General features: G+C 40.6%; 1 protein-coding gene across 3 annotated transcripts; it reads right to left on the bottom strand.

Moving 5' to 3' along the window:
- Positions 1-24: 24 nt before the first annotated feature.
- On the bottom strand, positions 25-24,264 carry IFT56 (intraflagellar transport 56). 3 transcript variants are annotated; one of them, XM_083698687.1, is made up of 18 exons: positions 24,156-24,264; positions 23,714-23,851; positions 21,210-21,302; positions 19,930-20,044; positions 19,322-19,371; positions 18,489-18,634; positions 17,238-17,409; positions 16,464-16,538; positions 15,494-15,596; positions 13,960-14,015; positions 12,811-12,864; positions 11,893-11,956; positions 10,876-10,964; positions 6,449-6,532; positions 6,029-6,098; positions 3,265-3,371; positions 2,460-2,593; positions 25-1,450 (listed from the first exon to the last, which is right to left on the bottom strand). In XM_083698687.1, the coding sequence occupies exons 2-18, from the start codon at positions 23,849-23,851 to the stop codon at positions 1,339-1,341; spliced, it is 1,662 nt and encodes a 553-aa protein (XP_083554813.1). In that variant the 5' UTR covers positions 24,156-24,264; the 3' UTR covers positions 25-1,338. The 3 variants fall into 3 exon arrangements, with proteins under 3 accessions (XP_083554813.1, XP_083554812.1, XP_083554814.1); XM_083698686.1 differs by lacking the exon at positions 24,156-24,264 and adding an exon at positions 23,985-24,111; XM_083698688.1 differs by lacking the exons at positions 23,714-23,851; positions 24,156-24,264 and having other exon boundaries at positions 21,205-21,296.
- Positions 24,265-25,002: the final 738 nt, after the last annotated feature.

Consider the following 25,002-nt stretch of genomic DNA (forward strand, 5'->3'; position numbering starts at 1 on the left):
GTTTCCAAGAAATTTACTCAAATACAAATTTTCAGTTGTGTATTTCAGAGTTACAGTTGCAAAGCACAAACACATTACCTGTAGCTGTGCCTTGCATATTTTATATTTAAATTAAGATCCATAATATTAAGTCATAACAACACATACCAATCAATATTCATTTTAGTCACATTCACAAGAGAACAAATTTTCTATTTTTATAAGGTACTTAAAAATGCATAATGAGTTACTCTCTAAGTTTCTTTATTTTTTTGGGATTTCACCCGAGAATTAAAATTTGGGGCAGATTACAAACATTTTTTTTGAAAAGTTAGAAGCATAAAAATAATTTTGAACTACATACATAAAAACTGTACAAGTGTGCAATGCATATTTTACTGTGGTTTTTTCAATGTATGTTCTTTTGTGTCTCTTCAAAATCTTTTCAGGAGAAAAATCTGAAAGCAATTCCCCTAATCCCTCAAACTAATTGCAAACATTTGCAGGAAAAGGTAGGTACCTTTCAGATTAGCATGTTAATTGTAGATAGCATGAGCTAACAATCTTTCTTAAATCAATTGACAAAACCTCCCTGTGGAACCAGATAAAGAAGTGAGCAGCATATGATTCAGCTAGTCTCTGTAAAAGGTGCCTCACAATATGCAAGAGGCCTCGGTAATTAAAAGTACATCTGAAGTCAAAGACATCCTATCATATGCTGGGGTTTTGTTACAATTCAGAAATATATTGTTTGTAATCACTGACCAGGACTCGGATCACAAACCACACTAAACCAAGTTATGACTTAGTGAGAAAGAACAATAATGCATGTACCCAGAGTGAAAATCACAGCTCCTTTGCTCCTCCCTCTGGTCTTGCTGCTGCAATATCCAGAGCGAGGCCATGATTTGGCTCCAAGAGTATTAATATGAAATGCTATTATTGAGTTAATTTTGTATTTTGCTTTGAGAACTGATACGAGACTAGAGTCCATTTGTGTGCAGCACAGGCCAGTTCTTGAACAGTCTCTGTACAGTACCAACACAGTGCATTGTTGAATATACAAAACTAGAACAACCCGTGGACTGAAGATAGCATGAACAGTTAAAAACTAGCAACTGCAGTATAAAAAAAAATGGAACTTGGGAGATGTTGCATAACCAAAGTCACACATTCTTCCCACAAATATATGCAATACATACAGTTTAAATTTAAAAAAGAGTTATCAATATAAAAATAAATATCTATTCTGAATATTTTGCATTGCATAATGCTGGTATTAGGCTAGAAGATGCCGCAAATATTCCAGTCAGGCACATCACAGATGGCAGTTACTTCTATTATTTTGGTGATGTTGGTTTACAGGGGCACTCTGTTTTCCTTGGCCCACTTCTTCATTATACGAACTATGTACTCTACCTGCGGGTTACCCGTACTTCTCAAGAGATGTAACACCTCCCTTAGGGTATCTCTGAAGACAGAAAAGACAAAGATGTAAATAAAAATGAGGACAAGTCTGAAAGAGAAAGGATTGTATTGCGAAGTGCCACGCAGCAGATGGTAAGAGTTCTGTTCTGTCAGCAAAACAGCGAGTGAAGAAGTTTTCAGCAATTGCCCTTCTTCCCTGCAGCTTCTTAAATGCACTCTGGGCAGTAGAGGGAAATGGCTAAAAACTATTCCCCTCCCTGCTCTGCTGATAGAACCCCTACCATCAGCTGAGCAACACTGTTGGATACCATAAATTTCTAGTCAATTTTGTATCCAAATTGCTTTGGAAAGTATGTGTCCCATTGCATGATAGCTGCTTATCCCTGTGTCTCTTTTTATTGCCCTTACTGAGGTGAACGTGTAATGTTTAAGCCTTCTTAAACATTTTTATTTACTGCACATTTTTCTTTCATTTATCTCTTGGTAATTCCTCCTTTTATTTCAGTTGTATCGATGTTGTTTTTTTCAACAGCAGGACTAAAGCAAAGCAGATGAGGCTCCCAATACACAATATATCAGTTATTAGGACTTTTTAACTGAAAAGGGCTGGGCCTTCATCCTTCTGTTCCTATAAACCAGGGTAGGGAGCCCAGGGGTGAAATGAGGCCATCTAGGCCTCCCTATCTGGCCCTCATAACCCTACGCAGGTCACAACCCTAACTGGCCCAGTGTTTTTGCCTGACTGGGATGTGTCCTTGAGCTCCCTCAATACATTTTGCTTGTCTGAATGAAGGGTGGAAAGGGGTATGCAAGTGCATGTAGAAACTATCATACTGTACAAAGGTAAGTTTTACATTTGTTCTGCCCACTTTTGCCCTGGACCCCACCCACCACTAGGACATAGCCCCCAAAAAGATTGCCCAGAAGGAATGTGGCCCTCAAGGTGAGAAAGGTTCCCTGCCCCTTCCACAAACATTTAACAGTGAGCTAGAAGAGTGTAAGAATCCAGGACACTGACCCCAAAGTAGTACAAAGAAAATCAGTGTACGTACTTGGGTTCTCTGCCAGCTATGATCATCTGGAAGATGCCCACACAAGCACCCCTTTTGCCTTCCCAGTATTCAGGGTTAGGATCCAGTCTTTCCAGAACATCAAAGGCTTTTGCAGAATAGTAAAACTGGCCCATCTGTACAGGAAAAAAAGTTATATGCTCAAGGCACCAATCTTACATCAGAAATACAAAATAATACAGCCATTTGTAAGAAGAACAAATAACAGGAGCCAGTGGAAGTTTTCTGATCCCAATCAGGGGATCAGGCACACTCCAATTTTATAAACAGGCAAGTTATGAAAATCATCTTGTGTTAAAACACTACTGTAAAGAAACACTTAAATCATACACATAAAGGAGCACAATGCCTCCAACTAAATAATCTGCCAATCGCACAAACAGTTCTAAACACCCCTCTAGATCTAGCCGCACTAATGTATTCATCATAATGCTAGCCAACTTGAAAACAGCAGTAAAAGAACAAGCCTAAGTCAAGAAACTTTTATTGGCTTTAGCTTGAAATACTTTAGATACCTAGTGAAGCATGCTAGTGAATGAAGTTTGCTTCCCAATTAACACTGTTGTGCTTGTTTCTTAAATCTTAGAATTAAAATTTTATATTCACTACTAATATAGGGAAAGAATTTTGCTCAGATGTAAAGTATATGCTTTTGCAGGCAAAAGGTTCCAACTTTCCAAGGGCTGGAAAATATTCAGTTCATTAAAAAATTTCAGTAGTCTCTTAGGGGGTAATAACGGATACTAATAACTAGTGATGGGGGGGGGAGAGAGAGAGGGAGGCTCACTTTGTAGCAGTCATTTGCAATTAGTTGCAAAAGGCTGAAAGACTCTCCTGAGGTTTCCATCTTCAGGTACAGCTCCCAGGCTAGTCGTGGTTTCTTATTCATAATGTCTGCAATTAACAAAAAGCTAGAGCTAGTGGAGACATGTCATCACATAGTGTTTGCAAAAGTGGATAAGCATTCCTCAGCGGTACACGTCTTTATTTCTATCATTCAGATAAGGTAAAAAGCAATGTAACACACCCATTGCTACCTGCAGTACAAAAAGTCAGATTCTAATAATCAGGAGATACGAAAAAGTGTCAGGAAATCCATCCCATGTCTAATTAGCACAGAGGTAACCTGCATAACATTAAGGCCATTCATTCCACTGATCTGTCTGTTAGAAATCGCACATTGCCCAAATGTTTATTTAAAGGATGAAAAGGCAACATTTTATAAAGGATTTAACTTTTAAGGATTTTAATTTTTGGCAACGAACTGTTATTTTAATTTATATAAAAGGCCAGTGCTTCTACAATTCTGCAATTAGGAGATTCAGATTCTGTGGGACAATGTTCATAAACTATAGACATATCATGCCTGCCTTGGAATTTGAGCACATGGCAGGTATCTCCTAGTGACAGGCTGAACATTTGAATAGACAAAAAAGGTCTCTTAGAAAATTCAGTTAGTAGTCCTCCTGTTTTCAACCCCAGTTGCTCTTTTCTGCTCTTCTCTATATAATATGTACACAGAAGTTAACACTCCTTGTATTTCTACACTTATTCCAAACAAGTATACACCAGTTGCATTAATTTCTTTTTCCTTATATTGTTCTTCTGTGGTCATGTAAAAACACCGGTCAAACAGATGAATGGTATTCGATTATAAAAGCATTTAGTTGTATATACTCTGTTTAGCATAAGTATCTATTTCATATCATGTCTATAATTTTAAGGTCCATTTAATAGCAATGCTTATAAGGTTCCCAGAAATATTGGTGTTACACTATTCTTTGAAAGGAGGCTTATTACTACTGCACTTTAAGAATAAAACTTATAGATAATTGTCCACATAATGATTACTATATATTTACATTGGTATAGCTATTTATGCCTGGTGTGCTCTGGTCCATGGGGTCACGAAGAGTCGGACACGACTAAACGACTGAACAACAACAGCTACTTAAAAATATAGTGCCCTTACCTAGAGTTACTCAACACCAAACACAGTAGAAACAGTTGACTCTAAAACCAATTAACACTTATAAGCTATGACAGCTAACACCACTGCACTTTTACCAATGGCAGAGGATGATACCAATTCAGCATTTATTTTGCTACAATATTCTTCACAGAGCTCAGTAAAGGAACCAGGATTCTAAAGAGGCAACTGATTCCATTTTTGAGAGGAATTCAGAGCTCTGCATATATTATTACATCAGCCACTTTGCACAATATTGCTGCACACATAAACATGCACACTGTAACACTGGAAAACCTCAATTGTATAACTTCCTGCTGGCAGAAGCTGCCACTGCAATTTCCGTAACTCCAGTGCTCTTGCCCGTGGACTGTCTTGCCACAGTGGTGCATGCTCTAGTTATCTCCAGCTTGGGTTACTGCAATGTGCTCTACGTGGGGCTACCTTTGAAGGTGACCCGGAATCCAAAGTCATAAAATAAAATTTCCTAGTTTTGTGCAATTCTTGCCAGCTTCCCCCCCACCCCAGCAATGTAACAGCCATGTCTAAGTTCATCTAGATTATGTATGAAGCTTTTATAGAGATCTGCCTGTCTGAACCTGACTGACTTCCTTACTGAGAAACCAGATGGCATATTCTACTTCTGACTGTGTTTCTGGACACCTTCGTATACCTGAGAATCATCCCAATCTTGACTCTTTCTGTTGGGAGGTCAAAGTTCACCCCTTCCTATGTTTGTGTGGGTAACTGGAAAGTTACAGGGCAGAAAGTAACTGCCCCTCCTATTTTAGAAGCCAAGAAAGGTGATGTTTAAAAGACAAACCATCTAAGGGTTCTCTACTGCAGTATTTCCCAACCTTGGGCCTCCAGATGTTTTTGGCCTACAACTCCCATCATCCCTAGCTAGCAAGACCAGTGGTTAGGGATGATGGGAATTGTAGTTCAAAAACAGCTGGAGGCCCAAGGTTGGGAAACACTGCTCTACTGTATTGTACCACCTGTAGGTATCACTCTGAACCCAAAATCTGAGCCAAAATATCCTGTTTCATAAAATTATCACAAACTCTCTATGGTTAGCAAGAGCCATGTGGGCTGAATTTCATGCCAGATCTTCTGTCAAGATGGCTGCCTTTTGAAACCCTTAATATGTGAGCATATTTGGTATCAATAGCTAATGAGAACTTCAGATTGCTCTCTCACAAATGTAATTAAGGTAGAGTGCTGCAGGGACCAAACAATTAAATGTTTGGAAATTTAATTGCAGTTGTCTCAGCTGTACTTGTCCCAAAGAACAAGAACAAACAAGAATTTTTACCAGTACTTGTTCTGCTGAAATATTTTGCAAGTGATACCAAGACACCACCTTTTCCTTGAGTAGACTCCCAACCACTCTTGCTTACTCACAGGCTATGGCAAGATTTACTTCTTGTAGGGCACTTGCCTCTTATAAAGGTATCCAATTATATCTAAAAAATTAATGAAATCCACCCACAAGGTTAAAACAAGTTTAAGGAGAGATAGCAACAGGGCTAATGCAACAACAACAAAAATCTACATTCTATAACAGGGTAAAGTGACTCACAGCAGCGAGCTAGCCAGCTGAGATAAACAAAATCATTCTTTATCTTCTCATTTTGAATCAAGAGGAACACCTGAGGGGGAAACAGACAGAAAAAACAAATGTCTGTTTGCATTCAATATCTGCTGTGTCATATATACCATAAGTATGTGCCTACTTCAAAATACAGATGAATCTCAAATAACTAAACATTCAACAGAATCATTATATAAGGAAGTTTCAAGACATAAAAAGGCCACACGTAGGGAAAGTCAGTCTAAGCAGAAGGATAATTAATAGCAGTCATTTAAGCATTATATATTTTTAGAAGTAAAACAGAAAAAGGCTATCCTCAGAGCATATCCAAGATGACCCAGAAGGTAATCAGGAAGTGTGTTCCCTCCTTGCATGTGGTGTTTTTAAAGAAGAAGCTACTGTACATACCTCCTCAGCCTCACTAGTATTGCCAGTAGCAGCTTTGGCTTGGGCATAGTTAAAGTTAAAAGTGTCATCATTGTAGAAGTAACTCTGGAAAATAAGTTGTGCACAATAAATAAAAAACATACTTTAAAACTTGAAGATGTACCAGACAATAGAGTAAAAAAACAAACAAAACACCTTTATAAATAGTAGCTCAAATGGCTTTGTGACTCAGTACATAGATGAAACATTCCACAGCACTAGCCACAATGGATTTGGGGTAAGTTCCAAGCCAGAAAGTGCAGGGTGGCAGCTTTCTTTAGTATGCATTTCTTTCTGGGCATGTTAAATCCTGCTGTGAAAAAACTGCTTCTTTCTCTAAATCTCTACCCAACTCTTCAAAACATTCATGTCTAATTCCATAATTTAGTTCTGTGAGTGCTGAAGATCTCCTTAGAACTATACTACAGTGGTACCTCGGGTTAAGTACTTAATTCGTTCCGGAGGTCCGTACTTAACCTGAAACTGTTCTTAACCTGAAGCACCACTTCAGCTAATGGGGACTCCTGCTGCTGCCATGCCGCCGGAGCACAATTTCTGTTCTCATCCTGAAGGAAAGTTCTTAACCTGAAGCACTATTTCTGGGTTAGTGGAGTCTGTAACCTGAAGCGTATGTAACCTGAGGTACCACTGTACTGTACTGTATGTTCAAATAGTTTGGGTTCCTTAGTAAAGCAGTCCTGGAAAGTGATAAAACCATTTCAGAACTAAATTGATAAAACAGTGAGTAATTCATGCATGCAGTATTCCTATTTGCTGCAATTCATGAGTATTCTGTACTTAATGTGTACCCACATCCAAAGAGAATTGCATAAGAAATGGCCACTGGAGTCAAAAGCAGGAGAGATATATGATGTACTATGGTTTTCCCTGTAGTGATGTATGGAAGTGAGAGCTGGACCATAAAGAAGGCTGATCACTGAAGAATTGATGCTTTTGAATTATGGTGCTGGAGGAGACTCTTGAGAGTCCCATGGACTGCAAGAAGATCAAACCTATCCCATTCTTAAGGAAATCAGCCCTGAGTGTTCACTGGAAGGACAGATCGGCTCCAATACTTTGGCCACCTCATGAGAAGAGAAGACTCCCTGGAAAAGACCCTGATGTTGGGAAAGATGGAGGGCACAAGGAGAAGGGGACGACAGAGGACGAGATGGTTGGACAGTGTTCTTGAAGCTACTAACATGAGTTTGACCAAACTGCGGGAGATAGTGGAAGACAGGAGTGCCTGGTGTGCTCTGGTCCATGGGGTCACGAAGAGTCGGACATGACTAAATGACTAAACAACAACAAATATGCATAATAGGAGATGCAGAATATGTATAGGATTCTAGATTTCTTTCACCCATTTTTATGAATAGGTTACTTTTAGTGTGACAAGATGAAAAATAGGACAAGCAACCTTTAAAAGTTGTATGTAGAAGACAGAATTTCACCAGTCCAACTACACTTGATGAATTTCTACTCAACTTCTAACAACTATTAAAGGTGCAGCAGCCTGTCTATTTTTTTTGCCTGGCCACCCTAATTACATTCGCTGCAGCTAGATGTCACATTCACTAATCATGAATAAACCGAATGTACACATGCACCCTCCTCCCCTTGTGCATTCAACTTAATATAGCATTTCCTGGTTTGCCAAAACAGAGTTTTCTGTGACATTCAAACTGGAAAACTGTGATGTGAGCAATCCCTGCAAACCAGGATTGCAGACTACAGATTGATTCTGATTTGGCTGGATTGTTTAAGCCAGATTGCCAGTTCAGGTAACATGTCAAATTGTTTTACAGAAATATTTTATTAAGCCAGATGCACGAAAGAATGAGACAGCAGGTATGGTCCATGATCTGGAATTTCAGGAAATGTGAGGTCAGAATGCATCCACTGTGTACTGTATGGTAAGTTACACCCCCTGCCCACATACTCTGTATCAAAGGACAGCCCAGAGCATATTGTCCTAAATGCTATTTCTGCTCATTTGTATAACTGCAGAAGGGCAAGGCATTAGTCAGTACACTAAAGCTTGGCCCCATTCAGCATCAATTCTCAGTTAGGAGATTTTACCTAGGGTTTCCCACACTTGGAAATATTTTCACAAACAGAAATCTAGACACTTGCTCTTTAAAATTAAAGTGGAGATTCTTGGGATGCTAAAGTTCTGTGGAGATACTGATTTTGTGCTGTTACTGTGTGATCATTGAATCATCCTTATTAAATCCCTGTCATATGCGCTTTGGGATAATTCCTTAGATCTTTCACAGATAAACTTTCCTATTTGGTTCTGCCCTTACATAAACATGGCTAAGGTGACCACACCTAAGTGACTAAGAATTTCAGAACGGTAGCAAAATAACAACCACGTAGAAGTGGAACTTGATCAAAGCACTTTTTTGCCCACATCCATGCCAAGTCCTTGCCCAAGAAAAAGCACTGTTCACCTCCAGTTGTGGGAAAGTCATTTGTGCTGATATCTTTGGCTGTGTGGGAGGTACAAAGCACTTCCCAGACACACTGGTTGGGAACAGAAAGTGGCAGAATGCCAACAGACACCAAGCCTCACTCAGAATGGAATGTGTAAGCACCAAATTAACTGTATGATCAGATTATGAATCAGGCTTTGTTCAGTGCTACCAGTCTTCAGGTATGTCTCACCAGCTGCTTATTCAAGCACTTTTATTTAATCAGTTCTATATTGTACTCAGTTTTTAGACTCTCTTTGCGGCCCTTTAATTTTTAATTTGCTTCTGTTTTCATCTCTTTCATTCATTTCTACAACAGCCCAGTTCTCATGTCACAAAACTATAGATAATGGTTTATTCTGAACACAGAAATTGCTCCTGTTTCATTCCTCCCCCCTAGTGCTAGTGGGAGCAGCAAACCATGATCCCTATTCACCTTTCCCCCAACATGTCTATCCTGTCTCTATCATGTCTCCTCCTACTCAACTTTTCTCTAAAGTAAAAAGTCCCAACTGTTGGAGCCCTTCCCCATAGGAGAGTTGATCCACCCATTTTCTCATTTTGGTTGCCCTTTTCTGAACCTGCTCATTTTAATAATTTGTTATTATAGGAATAAATAAGAGAACCTTTGCAATAGGCTTGCAGGTCCAAACAGTGAGACCTTTCAAAGATGTATTAGGACAACTGTTCTTAAAAATAGTAAGTTAGATATCTGCAATTAAGCATGGATAGGGATGCGGGTGGCGCTGTGGGTTAAACCACAGAGCCTAGGACTTGCCGATCAGAAGGTCGGCGGTTCGAATCCCCGCAACAGGGTGAGCTCCCGTTGCTTGGTCCCTGCTCCTTCCAACCTAGCAGTTCGAAAGCACGTCAAAGTGCAAGTAGATAAATAGGTACCGCTCCGGCGGGAAGGTAAACGGCATTTCCATGCGCTGCTCTGGTTTGCCAGAAGCGGCTTAGTCATGCTGGCCACATGACCCGGAAGCTGTACGTCGGCTCCCTCGGCCAGTAAAGCGAGATGAGCGCCGCAACCCCAGAGTTGGTCACGACTGGACCTAATGGTCAGGGATCCCTTTACCTTTACCTAGGTAAGTTTGCACACAGCAGTAAATTATTTAGGGTGGTAAAGTCTCAGTCAGTGGGGGGAGAAAAAGCTCCAAATGTTTTCTTTAATGTCCACAGAACGGCAAATGACAATCAACAGAAGCACAAAATCCTAATTACATACATAGTGGAGTTTAAACTGGAACTTAGAAAAAAAGGGACTATGATCGAGTACTCACTGAAAATGCCAAAAAAATAAGGCACAAGCACTTATAGACTTTTACAATGTTAAATGATTTGGGATCAGGTTATCTAAAGTACGGCCTGCACCTACATTTACGTAAGTGTATAAAAAAGCTGAAATAATCACCAAAGTTTCTAAGAGGTATCTATGTCCCTGTCCAAACTCAAAAGTCAGCATCACATGTCGTTCTCTCTGTCCTGTCAATAAGAAAGCTTAAGCTGATGGGTACTGGATTTTCAGGGCTTGACCTATACTTATGAAACGCAGTCATTCATAAAGTGTATTTTGCCCTTTCACTGGTGGTTTTAAAAATAATTCTTAAGGCATTTTTGTTTTGATCTGCCTTTATTCAATTGATGATGGTTCAGTGATAATTTTTCAAAGGGATGCAATGCATATTTTAAGATGTTCCTTTTATATGTTTTATACAACTGTTTTTTTATGCTGCCTTATGAGGGCACTTGCCCCAAAGGGCTGAATATATATTTATATTTTAAAATAAAACTCTCTCAGAAATGTGATTGAGATAACCATCCCTTCTTTTCACCTCCATTTTTGTGTGTGGCAAGTTTATGCATCACACACAGAAAGTAATACATGCAAAGATTTGTAGGAGACTACCAACTGATATAAAATGTACTAACCTTCACTGAGTTAAGGTAAATAAGGACATCATCAAACTGCCTGAGCAGAAAGAAGCAAGATGCCATGCACTGTCTCCCGGGGATTGTATCTGAAGAACAGAAGTTATATGCACAATTCTTGAGTCTGATTAGTTTATTTCTGAGATAACATAGTCTAGCATCTCTATATATAATAGCCCAGAACCACAATCTGGCTACCAGGTCAGTTTATACTTTGTGGCAAACAAGTCTGCACTCAGAATAAATTTGACAAGTTGAGAAAAATAGCCCTAAGTGTTTTTGATATAGCATATTACACATATTGGTTTCCAACTGAACTTTCAGTCAGGTGTTCTTTCACTATTTTCCTCTGTTTCTTAGCTGACCAGCAAGAGGCGTCCTCTTGTTTTGGGATAGTGGAACTTGCATAAACATTCCCATTTGCATAAAAGGTAAGCAATACTACACAAGAAAACATCCTAGTGTAAAAACAGTCTTATGCATGGTTGAACCCTGGATTCCTATAAAGGGGGGAAAGAGCAGGCTCTCTTTATGTATTATATTGAAAATATTTTAGAGAAGCAGCCATATTAGTCCACTGCAGTACCTTAAAGAGCTTAGTGTGATATGAACTTTCATAACCTATGCAGATTGGGATGTACAAATTTAAGATCAACCTAAACAATGTACATATGATGATCTGTGAAAATGCAACCTGCGTGTCGAGTTCCTCAATTCTCCTGTTATGTCTTCTACAACTTTTCCTAATTATGTTAGGAATTTTCGGCTAGCAGGAATGTATAGAAAAGTCAGGAAAGTGAGCAATATTGTTAAGCCATGATCCAAGTAAGGTGAACTAGACATGAGGCCTCTGTTTTTGGTGGCAGATGTAAGTACAGTGTATATATATGGTTCAGGTCACTAAGACAGAGAAAGATATTAACCATGTTTTTTACTTGTCCCAGGTAACAAAATGGTTGCATTCACTGGCAATATTGACATCTGAAGGAATGAGAAAACAGAAAAGTTAAAACATACCACATTCACTGGCAGATCCTCCTACCAGCTGAAAGAACTGCTGAGCAATTTTCAAGTGGTCTCTCTGGAAAAGAAACAAAGAAACATGAAATCCATGAAAGCACTGAGTGATGGGGCAGAGCATAGACAGATCTTTGGAATATGGAGACCAATCTAAATATTACATGCAGATGTTATGTAAAAACAGATAGAGAAACAAAGTTCATTATTATGATTTGGCTTTTAAAATAATAATATAAGTAAAAATAATAGAACTCTTTTAAAATCCACTACAAGAAAACAAAAAGTCATTGTCCAGATAACAGACTTCAGCTAATAATAGAGAATAAAAGGGTTTTAGTACCTTGGTTATCTCCTCATCCACCTGCAGATGCCAAAGGAATTCAGGCAGAATGTGTAGAGGCAATAAACTTAGTCTCTCTGGTTGTCCATAGACTGGAGAGCCTAAGTTTATTGGCTTTCAGAAATATTCAACCTGTCACAAAAATGTTATTGTATGGAGGATTCCTGTTCAGTGTCCCAGCTATCCAACCTTGCCTTTGTGCAGCATAGTTCATTCCTCCACCATCAAGTCTTTCATTTCCCCCTCCCTCTCCACCAATACTCTGCATTCTGAGGCCACAGGGCATACTCAGTCCTCATGGGAGTGTCTTGGGCTTTGCTTTCTTAAATCCCACTCCCAATATTTTTTTCTATTTCTAGACATTCTGAGGTTCCTCTAAACATGCTGATATCACCCTATAGTATCAACATTAGTGTATATGATGATTTACAATTCCATTTTTTCACTGGCAAATATGTAGGAAATACAAAAGAGCAAGAGGCAAGTTAGTATCAAAATCAATCTGTTAGCTGAATTGCAGTGTGTTCTCATCTACTCCACATAAATTACTGAAGTAAAAAAGGTATTGTACTCACTGAGCCCATTTCCTGCCCAAGGACTGCATTCACCACTCCCTTTAGGATATACTCCTAGAGAAAGATTATATAAAATGAGGCAACCATTTACTGAAGCTTTAAAGCACCTTGTGAAGTATTCTGTTCAAATTGCTTTACAAATACATAGATTTCTGAATAGCCTGTTTCCATGGTTTCTAAGTAACTGTATTAAATATATAAACCAAAATCAATCTGGACATGCGCAGTTAGTAATTTGCATGAAATAATCACAGACTGTAGTTCAGAGAACACATTATAAAAAGGAGGGAAATTGTAAATTGGGGGGGGGGGGAGATCTTCTGCTCTGTTTTCCGGTTCTTCTTTTGGCATTCACTAGCTCTGAACCTAATTTGAAAAGTCTGTCAAATAAATGCTTCCCTTCCTATAAAATACTGTGTCCATTTACTGTCTTTTAGTACAGAACCAGAATAGGTTTTAAGATCTATGTATTTTCCCCTGGAGTTTTAAGCCAGTATATTATATGAGAACACATGTTTAAATGGATTAAGATAGTGCATATTGAAATAGTTTTAAAGTTTCGTATGAATCTGGAATAAAGCTCTAAACTGTAAAAAAAAAGACACTGCAATATGTTATTTGTGCTATTCTTGTGCTCCTTAAACATTTTGACAATGTCTTAAGGTTTTGACCAAATGTGTTGTGCGACTCATCCTTTCGTCTCTATCAAACAAAGTGCAAACATTTAAAAGATATGTAGTTAGATCCAGAGTAAGCTATTAACACTCGGTTTCTATTGATTTCAGTGTAATCTAAGACAAGTCAGGACTACCTTTTCACAAAGATTTCTGTGGAAACAGGGCTACTAATGTACTGTACAATCCTAAACATGTCTACTCAGAAGTAAGACCTATTGAATTCAACGGGACTCAATCCAACTAAGTGAGGTTAGGATTGCAACTTTAGTCTGGACCCAACCATTTTTAAAAACGGACGAAGATCTGCATGCCTGTTTCATTTTGATCCAAGAATGATATACATTATGTCCAAATAAAGTAAACAGATTCAAGTATCTTCTTTTAGGAAGATGTTCCACTCTATGACAGAACCTATCCTAGATGACCATGTCTTCCATTATATGTATAATCATATCCAAAACTTTTCTTTTACCTGTGGGGTTGTAGGTTCCAGGTCTTTAATCAGATTGTAGGCTTCCTGCACATCATCTGAAAGAACACATTACAGTGCATATTGTGTTTCCCATGTCACCTTCCCACATCATAACTCATCTTTCCATAAAGGCATTCAAAAACAAAGGATGAAAAGGAACCATAAACTGCAACAAATGTGTACTTGCTGATTATACATTTCTTTAGTCTTTATAACAAATATGGGTTAAGTCATTTTTTATTTTCTGCTATTTTTTCAGAGCAAAGGTTCACTAGACTTTTTTTTTAATGGACTAGCAGATGCCTTCTGAACAGTGCAGGGGCAAGATAAAAAAAAAATCACATTCTTTTCTCTCATACATTTATTCATCCTGTGAGGATGGGACAGGAGGAGGGCTAACAGCCTGTGACTGAGCTTCACCTAAGAAGAATTTATGATTCAAAAACGTTGACACTAAATAATGCAACCTTTTGGGAAAATAGACTAATGTTGCAATCCTAAATCCACTTACCTGGGAGTAAGCCCTACTTACTTCTGAATACATATGCTCAGAACTGCATGGTAAGATTTTGAAGAGCTGTGTTTTGACTCAAGATGTTAGAAATTGGGTTTTTTGTGCTAATTCCCATCATTGTTACAACCAAGAGATAAAAGGTAATTGGCTAAACATTTATTCAAATGTAAAACTCACACAAATCAAGAACTGGAATTACACTTAATTTAGGCAGACTTTTTTTTTTACTAAAAATGTTTTTTTTTACTACAAACATTTAACATCACAACAAAGAAGATGTTACAGATTCTCCCAATTAATATGCCTAGGTTGCAGTTTATGGAAAACAATGCGGCAAAAAATAGATCTCACATTGTATGGCATTTTGCATAGACATAGAGGAGTGAGGAGCAGACAGATGCCATGTAGCTTCCTTATCTCAGGTGTGCTTATTTAAGTCCTTATAAAACCTCTGTATGGAAGTACAGTTGCAAAGCCATCTTTTGATGGCTCAGCTGCCTCTAACTGCAACCAAGCATATAGATCTTATTTCATAGCAACTTCAGGAAAATGAAATGTTCCACTAGCAAAAGAATACAGTGGTATCTCGGATTAAGTACTTAATTCATTCCGGAGGTCCGTTCTTAACCTGAAACTATTCTTAACCTGAAGCACCACTTTAGCTAATGGGGCCTCCCGCTGTTGCCGCACCTCTGGAGCCCGATTTCTGTTCTCATCCTGAAGCAAAGTTCTTAACCTGAAGCACTATTTCTGGGTTAGCGGAGTCTGTAACCTGAAGCGTATGTAACCTGAAGCGTATGTAACCCGAGGTACCACTGTATCTTCTTGGGCTGATCTATTTTTTTCAGTCATTTACAACTGTCTTTTTTCACAAGCTAGGAATCTAAGCAATTTATTTAATTGTAAAAAGTTACCAACCTATATGCCAGTCCTCAAAACAAAGACCCCCTTGTACCCTATGTGGTGGAAAAGAATCACTTTAAGGGACAAAAGAAGTCAAAATCCAGAAGATGTGCTTACCTTGCCGAAGGTAGTAGATTACTAAATTCAATCTGGCTTCAGGAATGACATCAACCAGCGGAGGCAGTACTTGGAGAGACCCCTCCCCTCCTCGGAATACAACCTGCAGAAGAAAGTCCTCACTGCATTAGTACAGCAGCAAGCAACCTGCAGTGAATCATCTTACAGTGGTACCTTGGTTTAAGAACAGTCCTGTTTACAAACTATTCAGTTTAAGAACTCCGCAAAACTGGAAGTAGTGTCCTGGTTTGAGAACTTTACCTCGGTCTAAGAACGGAAGCTGAACGGTGGAAGAGCAGTGGTGGCGCGAGGCCTCATTAGAGAAAGCACACCTCGGTTTAAGAATGGTTTCAGTTTAAGAACGGACTTCTGGAACGGATTAAGTTTGTAAACCGAGGTTCCACTGTACATGCATTTTGAAATGTTTATTAAACTAAGAGGCAACAAGCTTCTGCTGAATTATGAATGTGTCATATTTTCTGCTTTTGAATTTTACAAGTTAAATATTTACTCCACCACTAAATTTCAACAATTCGTGCATCATGAAAATACCAATTCCTGCACAGCTCAAAATAATTATCTTTATTTTTGTACACGACATCTTAGTTTCATAAGCAAATATTTCAAAATAAGTTATTGGGGTGGGCCTAGGGGCTGGGGAGAGAAACAGAGGGAAAGATGACGAGAATAAAGATTGAATATGGGCAAACGCAGTTAGTTGTGCATACTTAGAAACTTGTCTAAGGAGAGTCTTTATAGATAACAAAACCACCTTTTCATAGCTGGGGTTAGTTATGCACATTTGAACATGGGGAAGCAACTGGAAGAGAGGACTAGGTTTACAGACTGCTTGCACCTCACACAATACTTTCTTGGACCAGCCAACAAGACATTCTTTTAAATGCCGCCTATGTTATTCGGAACTTCATAAAAAATATGCAAGCTAGTTACTTTCATAATTGTTACTCACCAAATTGTGTTTAATGAGTTCCTTAGCAAACTCAAATGATGTTGAAGCACTGTCCATCAAGCTTTTAAGTTCTGCCTTAATTTTTTTAAGAAATTGCAAAACAGTGAGTGGAAGAACAGAACACGCAATCAACAGAAGTAGCCATTGACACTACTCCAAAAAATATTATCAGAGCCAGTTTGAGAATTTTGGGGGGGAAGGGCTTGCACAAAAATGCTCTCAACATCCCCTCCCCGAGTTGTCCCACCTCTTCTTTACTGCTGCCCATTCACTTGACCTCTCCTGTTGAACCTAATCTGCACCACTGCCCAGAGGGAGAACAAAGCTAGCAGAAATTGCTCCTCCTTCTCCTTGCTCCAGTCACTGCTCACTTGCCTTGAGATTCCCACCTTGCAGGGGATTGGACAAGATGACCCTTAAGATCCCTTCCAACTCTACAATTCTATGATTCTAGGACAAATAGAGCCATGAGGTTCCAGGAGTTAGCCAGGTAGTGCCTCTTTTGGGCAGTGTGCCTCAACAGGTGCCAAATGATGCCAACCCTCTGAAAGTGGTCCTGCATCTTATATTGTGGACCTGAACTGCCACATGACTAATTCATTTGAAGTGACACCAGCATAACTAGAAACACATACATAGAGTCAGGCAGACCACATACTGAGGTACAAAGCATAAAGTTAGAGCTTCTCTACGGAAACTGAAATATTACTTCAAAACTGAAACTTGCATGAAGGAGATTATGACTTTAGTGGGAAAAATATTTTAACAAAATACCTCAGCAGCCTTCCCATTGTAGAGTCGGAAATGATTACAAGCCTTTAAGTTAAGAGCAATGGTGCTATCAGGAACTTGCTGAAGGTAAACAGCTAGCACCTCTTGTGAAACATCATAATAATCCAGTTTGTAGTAGCACAAGGCAACATATACATTGAGAGCCAGGTATTCCCTGCAAGACATCAAAGTTCAAGACATCAAAGTTTCTTCATTTAACTACATTCAGTGGCAGAAAATTCACCTAAAGCAGAATGTTCTTAAATGGAAATGTGCAAATAATACGGCACATATGTATTCTCAATACATGTTCTATCATTGGCAGAATGGTTTGTAATGCATTTACAAATGCCTTTTGCTATGAACAATAGTGTGTGCATAGAAGGATTAAAAAAGAGTTTACTGAAACTACAAGCAACAACCCAAATGGGATCACTAAGACCTATGCACTAAGACCTAAAATACTGAGCATATTTTAAGACATCAGTGAAGAAATGCAACTGTTGAGTCGCTTTATGTTTATGCTTAATTATAAGACGGTTGCTTTCTGTTAAATACAGGGTTATTCAGAGGCTGTGATTGTCAGGGAATTCAACAGGTGAGCCCAGGAAACTAACACCCAAAGGTGGTGAAGAAGAAACCTAGTTACAATGGGAATCAGAAACTTAGGAAAATTCAACAACTGTTCCGCTTGGCTAAAAGGTTGGAAGGTGGAATACGATCTATATCTGAAGCTGGCAAACAGGCTCAGAAAGTCACATCTAGAAATCAGAAGAAAGAAGCCATGACAGAGAGTGTTGCAGCATACCTGAATTCCACAAGAAAGAAGACAAAAACTGCAGTGCAGAAGGGCAAGGACAGCAGCAGAAAACCTCTGGAATGCAACCATGCCCACCTGTCAGTCACCTGACATTGTATGACATCAGGCACTGAGATCTGTAATCTCCAAACTCTGTTATCTTTTATATAAGAACTAATTGCTAATATAAGGAATCTGTGATCTCTTATCTTAGTGCTAAGTAATTTCATCCAAATTACTCTGGGGGGTCCCAGGAAAATTTAAATCTTATTACTGGATCCCATTGGCCCAGTGTTGTGGGATGTACTACAATGAATTTATAATAAGAAGCAAGAATCTCAGAGTATAACTCCAACTGTTAGAAAGCGATACACTGAAACTTTAGCCCTTCTCCATCAATAAAATGTCCAAAGAGTAGAGAGAATGACAGATTGGGAAAGAAAAATATATCCAACCTGTTATCAAGAAGTATACGTTTGTATATATCAATAGCCTCTTGGTAATGAGACCGCATATAGTGGATAGAGGCTAGGCTTAGCTGATCTTCTGTTATGTCTTGCAGATTCTGGTGAAAGCTCATCAATTTCTTCTCATCACCAAACTATATGGGAAATAAGAACTAGGATTACACAGATGCAGGACATACTACATACACACTAATAAATACAGCTGACAGTAAGCAACTACTTACTAGCCCTTTTTTAACTAGTCTGCTGGAAGTTAGCAGAAGGGGGATGGAACTCTATTGTGCTTCCAGTGGCTTGCTGTATCTCTATGCTGGCTGCAGAGGACAGGGCTTCTCTTCTCTGGTCGCCCACTTGCTTTTCGTGCTTGCCATAGAATAAGGACGCACTTCTCTCCTAGCCCTCTCACTCACCTACATGGAATTTCATGCACTCGTCTGTACACAGTTCCTTGTTGCCTATGGCTATCAGACAAGTGATTAAATAAAAGGCTTCTCTACACATATTTTCAAGTCTCTACCATCTCCACCCCATATTTCCCTAAGATACCACTTCTCTTTCCACTGAGTATAGCCTTCCAACAGGTAACTTATCCCTTAGCTCTCTTTCTTCTTGGGTCTTCTTACCACTCCGCTTCTGGGTTTTCATCCTCTGTGCCTATTCAGCCTCTATCTCTGCCCTACCTTTCTGTACCTAGACAAGTTGGGCAGGATTCTCATTCAAACTAGTAGTATTTGAAGATGGGGAAAGATAGGGTCTGAGTTTCAGAATACTTCCAAGTACAAAATACTACTTGCCTCTGCATAGTTTTGTTTCTGACATACCTTGTGTGCTAGATGGAACAATAGGCGATTCTGAAGTCTACTTTTGGGAGCTGAAAGAAAATCCGAAAAGAGCAATAAAACAAAATTTAATGCCAACACTTGGAGCAGTTCAGCGTTTGTAAATACTCATGACTAACACTATGAATTTGCTCAGGCGCACCACCCTAACAACACAAATTTGTACATTTCTACTTGATGGGACAGGGACGCAGGTGGCGCTGTGGGTTAAAGCCTCAGAGCCTAGGACTTGCCGATCGAAAGGTCAGCGGTTCGAATCCCTGCGGCGGGGTGCGCTCCCGCTGCTCGGTCCCAGCGCCTGCCAACCTAGCAGTTCGAAAGCACCTCTGGGTGCAAGTAGATAAATAGGGACCGCTTACCAGCGGGAAGGTAAACGGCGTTTCCGTGTGCGGCTCTGGCTCGCCAGAGCAGCGATGTCACGCTGGCCACGTGACCCGGAAGTGTCTCCGGACAGCGCTGGCCCCTGGCCTTTTGAGTGAGATGGGCACACAACCCCAGAGTCTGTCAAGACTGGCCCGTACGGGCAGGGGTACCTTTACCTTTACCTTACTTGATGGGACTTACTCCGAGATAAATATATATAATATTACCTTTCAAGGCTGCTTGTTCAGCTTGTGTATACATTCCCAAGAAGAAGTAAGTGCATGCTAGATTCACCCAAACATCAGGGTTGCAGCCAGATCGCTTTGTCAGATCTTCATATTCCTGAAACAAGTTACAGTTTTTGATATACTGTTGCCGTAACCATCAAACAGAAATTATAAATTTTATTTTGAGTTTTGAGCCATCTTGAGAATTTTATACATACTCTTAGTAAATCAATCAATCTGTACCAACAATGTTGCTCTTTGCTTCTAGTGTATTACCAAGCAAAATGTACTACTAACACTTAGAGAACATGTTGTATACATATTAAATGTTTCATGTTTATTTTTTCAGGAATCCTTACAGCAATGCAGATCAGTGTTATTACCTCTGAATTGCAGAGGGAGATTACAGACATACATTCCCAGTGCTGACCTGCTTAACTACAATACACCAGTTCTCAGCATGCCACCAGCCAAATTGACCACTTTCAACTGACCAAGATCCTCCAAGGCAAGACCAAGAGTTACTTTTTATTTCCACACTAAATTTTAACCCAGAAAAACAGACTATGCAGGTCTTTAATGAAAGAGTTGGCATTACAACTGTGTTCAATGTGACAGAGTTTAAAGTTGCTTACTACTTCTAAATTATGAGTGCAACAGTGCCAGACCATAAGTCAGGGTTGAAAGAAGTTGAAAGAAAATTGAGATACTGTGCACAAAAAGGGATAGGCTGTTTGGGAGAGATAAACACAATTTCTCATCCAGCTCCTGATCTCTTAACCATCAAGGTTTACATATATACCAGCTTTTACATTAGATGGGGACATGGAAGAACTCACCAATTTCAAGCTATCCCAAATAAAGTTTTCTTAAAATGTGCTTTGAAAAATCAAAATTAAACGTGCTGCCTTATGGGGAAAGAAATACATACACAATTCATTTTACACCGACATATTTTCCTTTACACAAACATAGACTTTTGGAAAATAGCAGCAGCAAACTGACAATACCTAACCTGATTAATAGTGCAGTATGTAAGTCAAATAAATAAATAATCTTGCCTTTCCCATCCTCATGTCTCTCAGATTCACTAGTCCATAAGCATGCATAATCATAATCCAGCGTGTAGGATATACCATTCTGTTTCAAGACTTATAGTACAATGGCATGCCTTTTTGCTGAACTGCTCTAAGACAGGTCTCTTTCCACTCCCATCTGTTTTTTATATTAAGACAATATCCTCCTTCCTTCCAAAAGGAAGCAGGATTTCCTCACCTCACCTCCAGTGCTCTCTTGTAGTCACCCAGATGAAAAGCACAATATCCAATCCAGAGGTCTGCATCTTCATCTTGTTCCCCAACATGACGCTTAAACTTCCAGAAGGAAAACATTAAGATTAAAATGATGCCCAAACACGGATACTCTCATATGAAAGTTATTCCTAAAAGTAATTTTATGCTGGCAACTTTCTAGAATGAAACCACATGATACAAATATGTAATGGCACATATGATACAAATGGTTGAGATTTTCAAGGGTTTTAACCTGGCTCACCTTCAAAAGCCTTATGACATACATAAATGTGACGAGGAGGCTGGAGGCAAGTAACATACAGTAACTTGTTTTTAAAATACTTTGATAGCTGGTTTTCCCAACTGAACTCTGTGCCTTTAACAACAACTTGATAAGCAGAAATTCATTGGTTGGTCACAGCATCGCCAGTACCAAAACCAAACTACAAGTAGCCGTTAAAGGTACAGTGTCTAGTGCATGAGGGGAAAAGATTCCTGCATTGCAGGGGGTTGAACTAGATGTCCCTTGGGGTCCCTTCCAAATCTACACTTCTATGATTCATCAGAGAAACACAAAGGCTATACGCCTCTGCCTTACTGTAGAATAGGCCTCCATCAAAACAGAAACTTTAGTATTTAGACCAGGGACGGAAGAACCACAGGCCCAGGGCAAAATGTGGCCCTCAATGCTTTTCTCTCCAACGCTCAGTGCCTCCTCCTTAGACCACACCCTTCACTGTTCCTCTTCCATGGCCTCCTTGGCTGCTTTTCCTGGCAAGGGTGTGTCCTTAAACTGTGATAATACCTCTTGCTTGCCTTGTTGGACAATACAGAGACAGATGTGTGTTTTTTATAGAGGGGAACAGGATAGTAGCAGAGGAAATGGTGGGGCTATGCCACTGTCCTGAGCACACCCCACCCCAATGAAGACAAGCTATTTGAAGTTTAGTTCTTTACTGGCAAAGCACTCAATTACATCAGCTCCTGAGGTGCAAGGGATATACACCTCACACCTGCTGATTAGCTAACTAGGCATCTGCTTCTTCAGACTTATGCTCCAACCTGGATAATTGGAGCAACAGCGTGACCCTTCCAACTCACTTAAACCCCATCTGGTGTGGTGTATGCAAGCAACTAGCAACTTCTCCTGTGTGACAGCTCCACCTGCTCCTGTCACGTTAAGCCCCAACTTGTCCTTGGGAGACATCAGGGGAGGGATAGCAGAAGTCTCTCTGGGACTGTCTCTTCCACCTCCAAGTCTTCCTGCAACTCTGTCCTGGCCTCCTCTCTTCCTGTCTCTGGCTGACACAGAGCCCCACAAATTGCTGGCCCTTCCCCTGGATCATCCTCCTGCTCCCCTGCCCCTTCTGCCCACCTCTCGGACTGCTGCCTGTCCCTAACAGCCACTCACTTGACGTCCCTCCAGCTGCATCACTGCTGCATACTGAGACAGAGAAGGGGGTGAGGTGACAGCAAGATTGGCATGGTGCAAACGTGCTGGCAGGGCACAATCTGCCTGCACGGTGCCAAGCTTGCCCCTCCCCCTTTCCATCCTGGTTTGCAGCAGCAAAGCAACTGGAGACCAAGTGAGCAGGGCAGCTCCACCACACCATCTACTACTGCCAGAGAAACATCTGACTTTTGTGTGGCTTGTAGCCTACTATACAAAAGTATGCATCACATTCATTGCCCCATCTGTGTTTTTTCTTTTGCCTCCTGCCATGGCTGATATTGGCATATCCCACCACCCTCAAATGTTATCCACGAAGGACTGTAAAAAGTTCCCCACCCTGATTTAGACATTAGAAAGTGAATCAGTCGGTATAAAACTCTTGCTTTAAATCAGGCATAGGCAAACTCGCCCCCCAGGTGTTTTGGGACTACAACTCCCATCATCCCTAGCTAACAGGACCAGTGGTCAGGGATGATGGGAGTTGTAGTCCCAAAAACATCTGGAGGGCCGAGTTTGCCTATGCCTGCTTTAAATGAATATTGGTATGCAAGTGTTCACAGGCAAACTCTTTATACTGTAATCCATTTTGCTCATCCTCCTGTGGTTTCGTGTGTGGAGAACATTGGATTTCTTGTCCTCATCCCACAGCCTTTGGAGTATCAGCATTACACACGCTTAACATCCTAACTGTATCAGGATGGTGAACAGTACTTAAGAGTGTATAAGTAATCTTCTGGAAGTGGTACCAGGTCTCCAGCAGAACGCAATTCTGTGCAGTGGTCAAACTTCACCTCCTACACCTCACAAAGCAGGAAAAATAAAAGCAGGCTAAGAAAAAAGGAGCACCGAGGCTCTCCACCTGTAGGAATCAAAGGCCGGAACAGGAGGGTGAATGTTAAGGCCCCTTATTTCCAAGGCATTAACTCCCACTGGTCATAAGGCTACCATCAGCCCTGAGTCCATCCCCACGAACAACCCAGCGCCATCTCTGTCGGTTCTTGGCGCAAGGTCCGCATTTTCCAAGCCGTGCCCCTGGTACCTCCAGTAGGGCGATGGCCCCAGTGAAGTCCCGCTGGGTCAGCAGCTCCTCCAGCTGCGGGATTCGCTTGCCTTTCTTTTTCCGCTTGTCAGCGGACTGAGAGCCGCCCCCGACGGCGGGCTTGAGCCGCGAGAGCATCTACAAAAGGCGGAGGGGAGGGAAGAAAGAGCAGAGATAGGTGAGGGGGGCGGGATGAGGCTCCGTTAGTCCCGTCCCCCCCCCCCATTGCCCAATTTTCCGAGGAGCCCCTTAAAACATCCCTGCCCCTCACCATTTTGCCCGCAGGCCTAATCCGCAACCACTACAACCCGCGGCTGCTTTACTGTTTCGCCAAGGACTCTGTTCCCCTGGCAACCGCGCGGGCGGGCGGTAGCTAGGGAAGGGGAATCTGGACAGGGAAGCATCAAATAACGACCGGGTGGCAACTGCCAGCCATACTCACAGTTCCGCCGCTGATCCCGCGCCACGTTGTCCCAATTTGCTTCAGGAATGCGTGCGCGCTGGCGACGCAGCAGAGGCGGGGACGCAGCCGTGGTTTTTTTTTCGGGGAGCGGGGAGGGTGGAGGAAGGAGAGGCCCACTTGAGAGCCAGTCTCCACCAGGGCTGCATTTTACTCACAAAGCTGGGAAGCTGGCTGGTTTGTAGCTGCTCCGAGAGGCACACATTTTGCACTGCTCCCATAGGTTCTTAATTCAAGCGATACACGCAGACAACTCGACCCAGTCACTGTGAAAAAATGATTGCCAGGGCGGAAAACGTCTTTATCACCAGTATCCTGCGATTTAAAGCACATTTGTATGACTCCTGTTATAAATCAAAATGAAGACCTAAGTGGAATCTAGACACATATAAAAGAAGATGTGAAAATGCTTTTCTTAAAAAGCGTTTTGAAAAATATATTGAATTTGCCACAAGCTTACCATCGCCCATCTGTGTAGCTGAGTCCCTATAGCTGCTTGAATGCTCTCTTAGTACATTTTAGTCCTCCCCTAGCTTTCATAAAATTGAGTAAGCAGGCGTAATTCTCGAACAGGATTATTAGGCATTTTCTCCTGCAACGAGACACCACTTCCCATCACCGGCTTTGGGTTGGGGCTAGGGGCTGTGTGGCATTTGTAGATCTTGATACCATTCTGCTCTTTCTGCAAATGTTTTATATTACACACTCCTCTCGTGTTGCAGGGAGCAATGAGAAGTTCCAGGACCATTGCTACTGAGGTTTAGTTTTATTTGGATGAGAGAATGCTGGAGACATAAAGATACCTCATTCTGTCTGTATCTTAAAAACT

Source organism: Podarcis gaigeae (assembly GCF_964106915.1).
Source record: "Podarcis gaigeae genome assembly, chromosome: 10".
Taxonomy (NCBI): domain Eukaryota; kingdom Metazoa; phylum Chordata; class Lepidosauria; order Squamata; family Lacertidae; genus Podarcis; species Podarcis gaigeae.

Excerpts from the sequence above, each read along its gene's own strand:
- IFT56 (XM_083698686.1), bottom strand. Across the intron at positions 17,410-18,488 it reads CGTATACTTCTTGATAACAG|GGAATACCTGGCTCTCAATG; the intron begins GTTGGATATATT and ends GATGTCTTGCAG. Across the intron at positions 15,597-16,463 it reads AACTCATTAAACACAATTTG|GTTGTATTCCGAGGAGGGGA; the intron begins GTGAGTAACAAT and ends TTTCTTCTGCAG.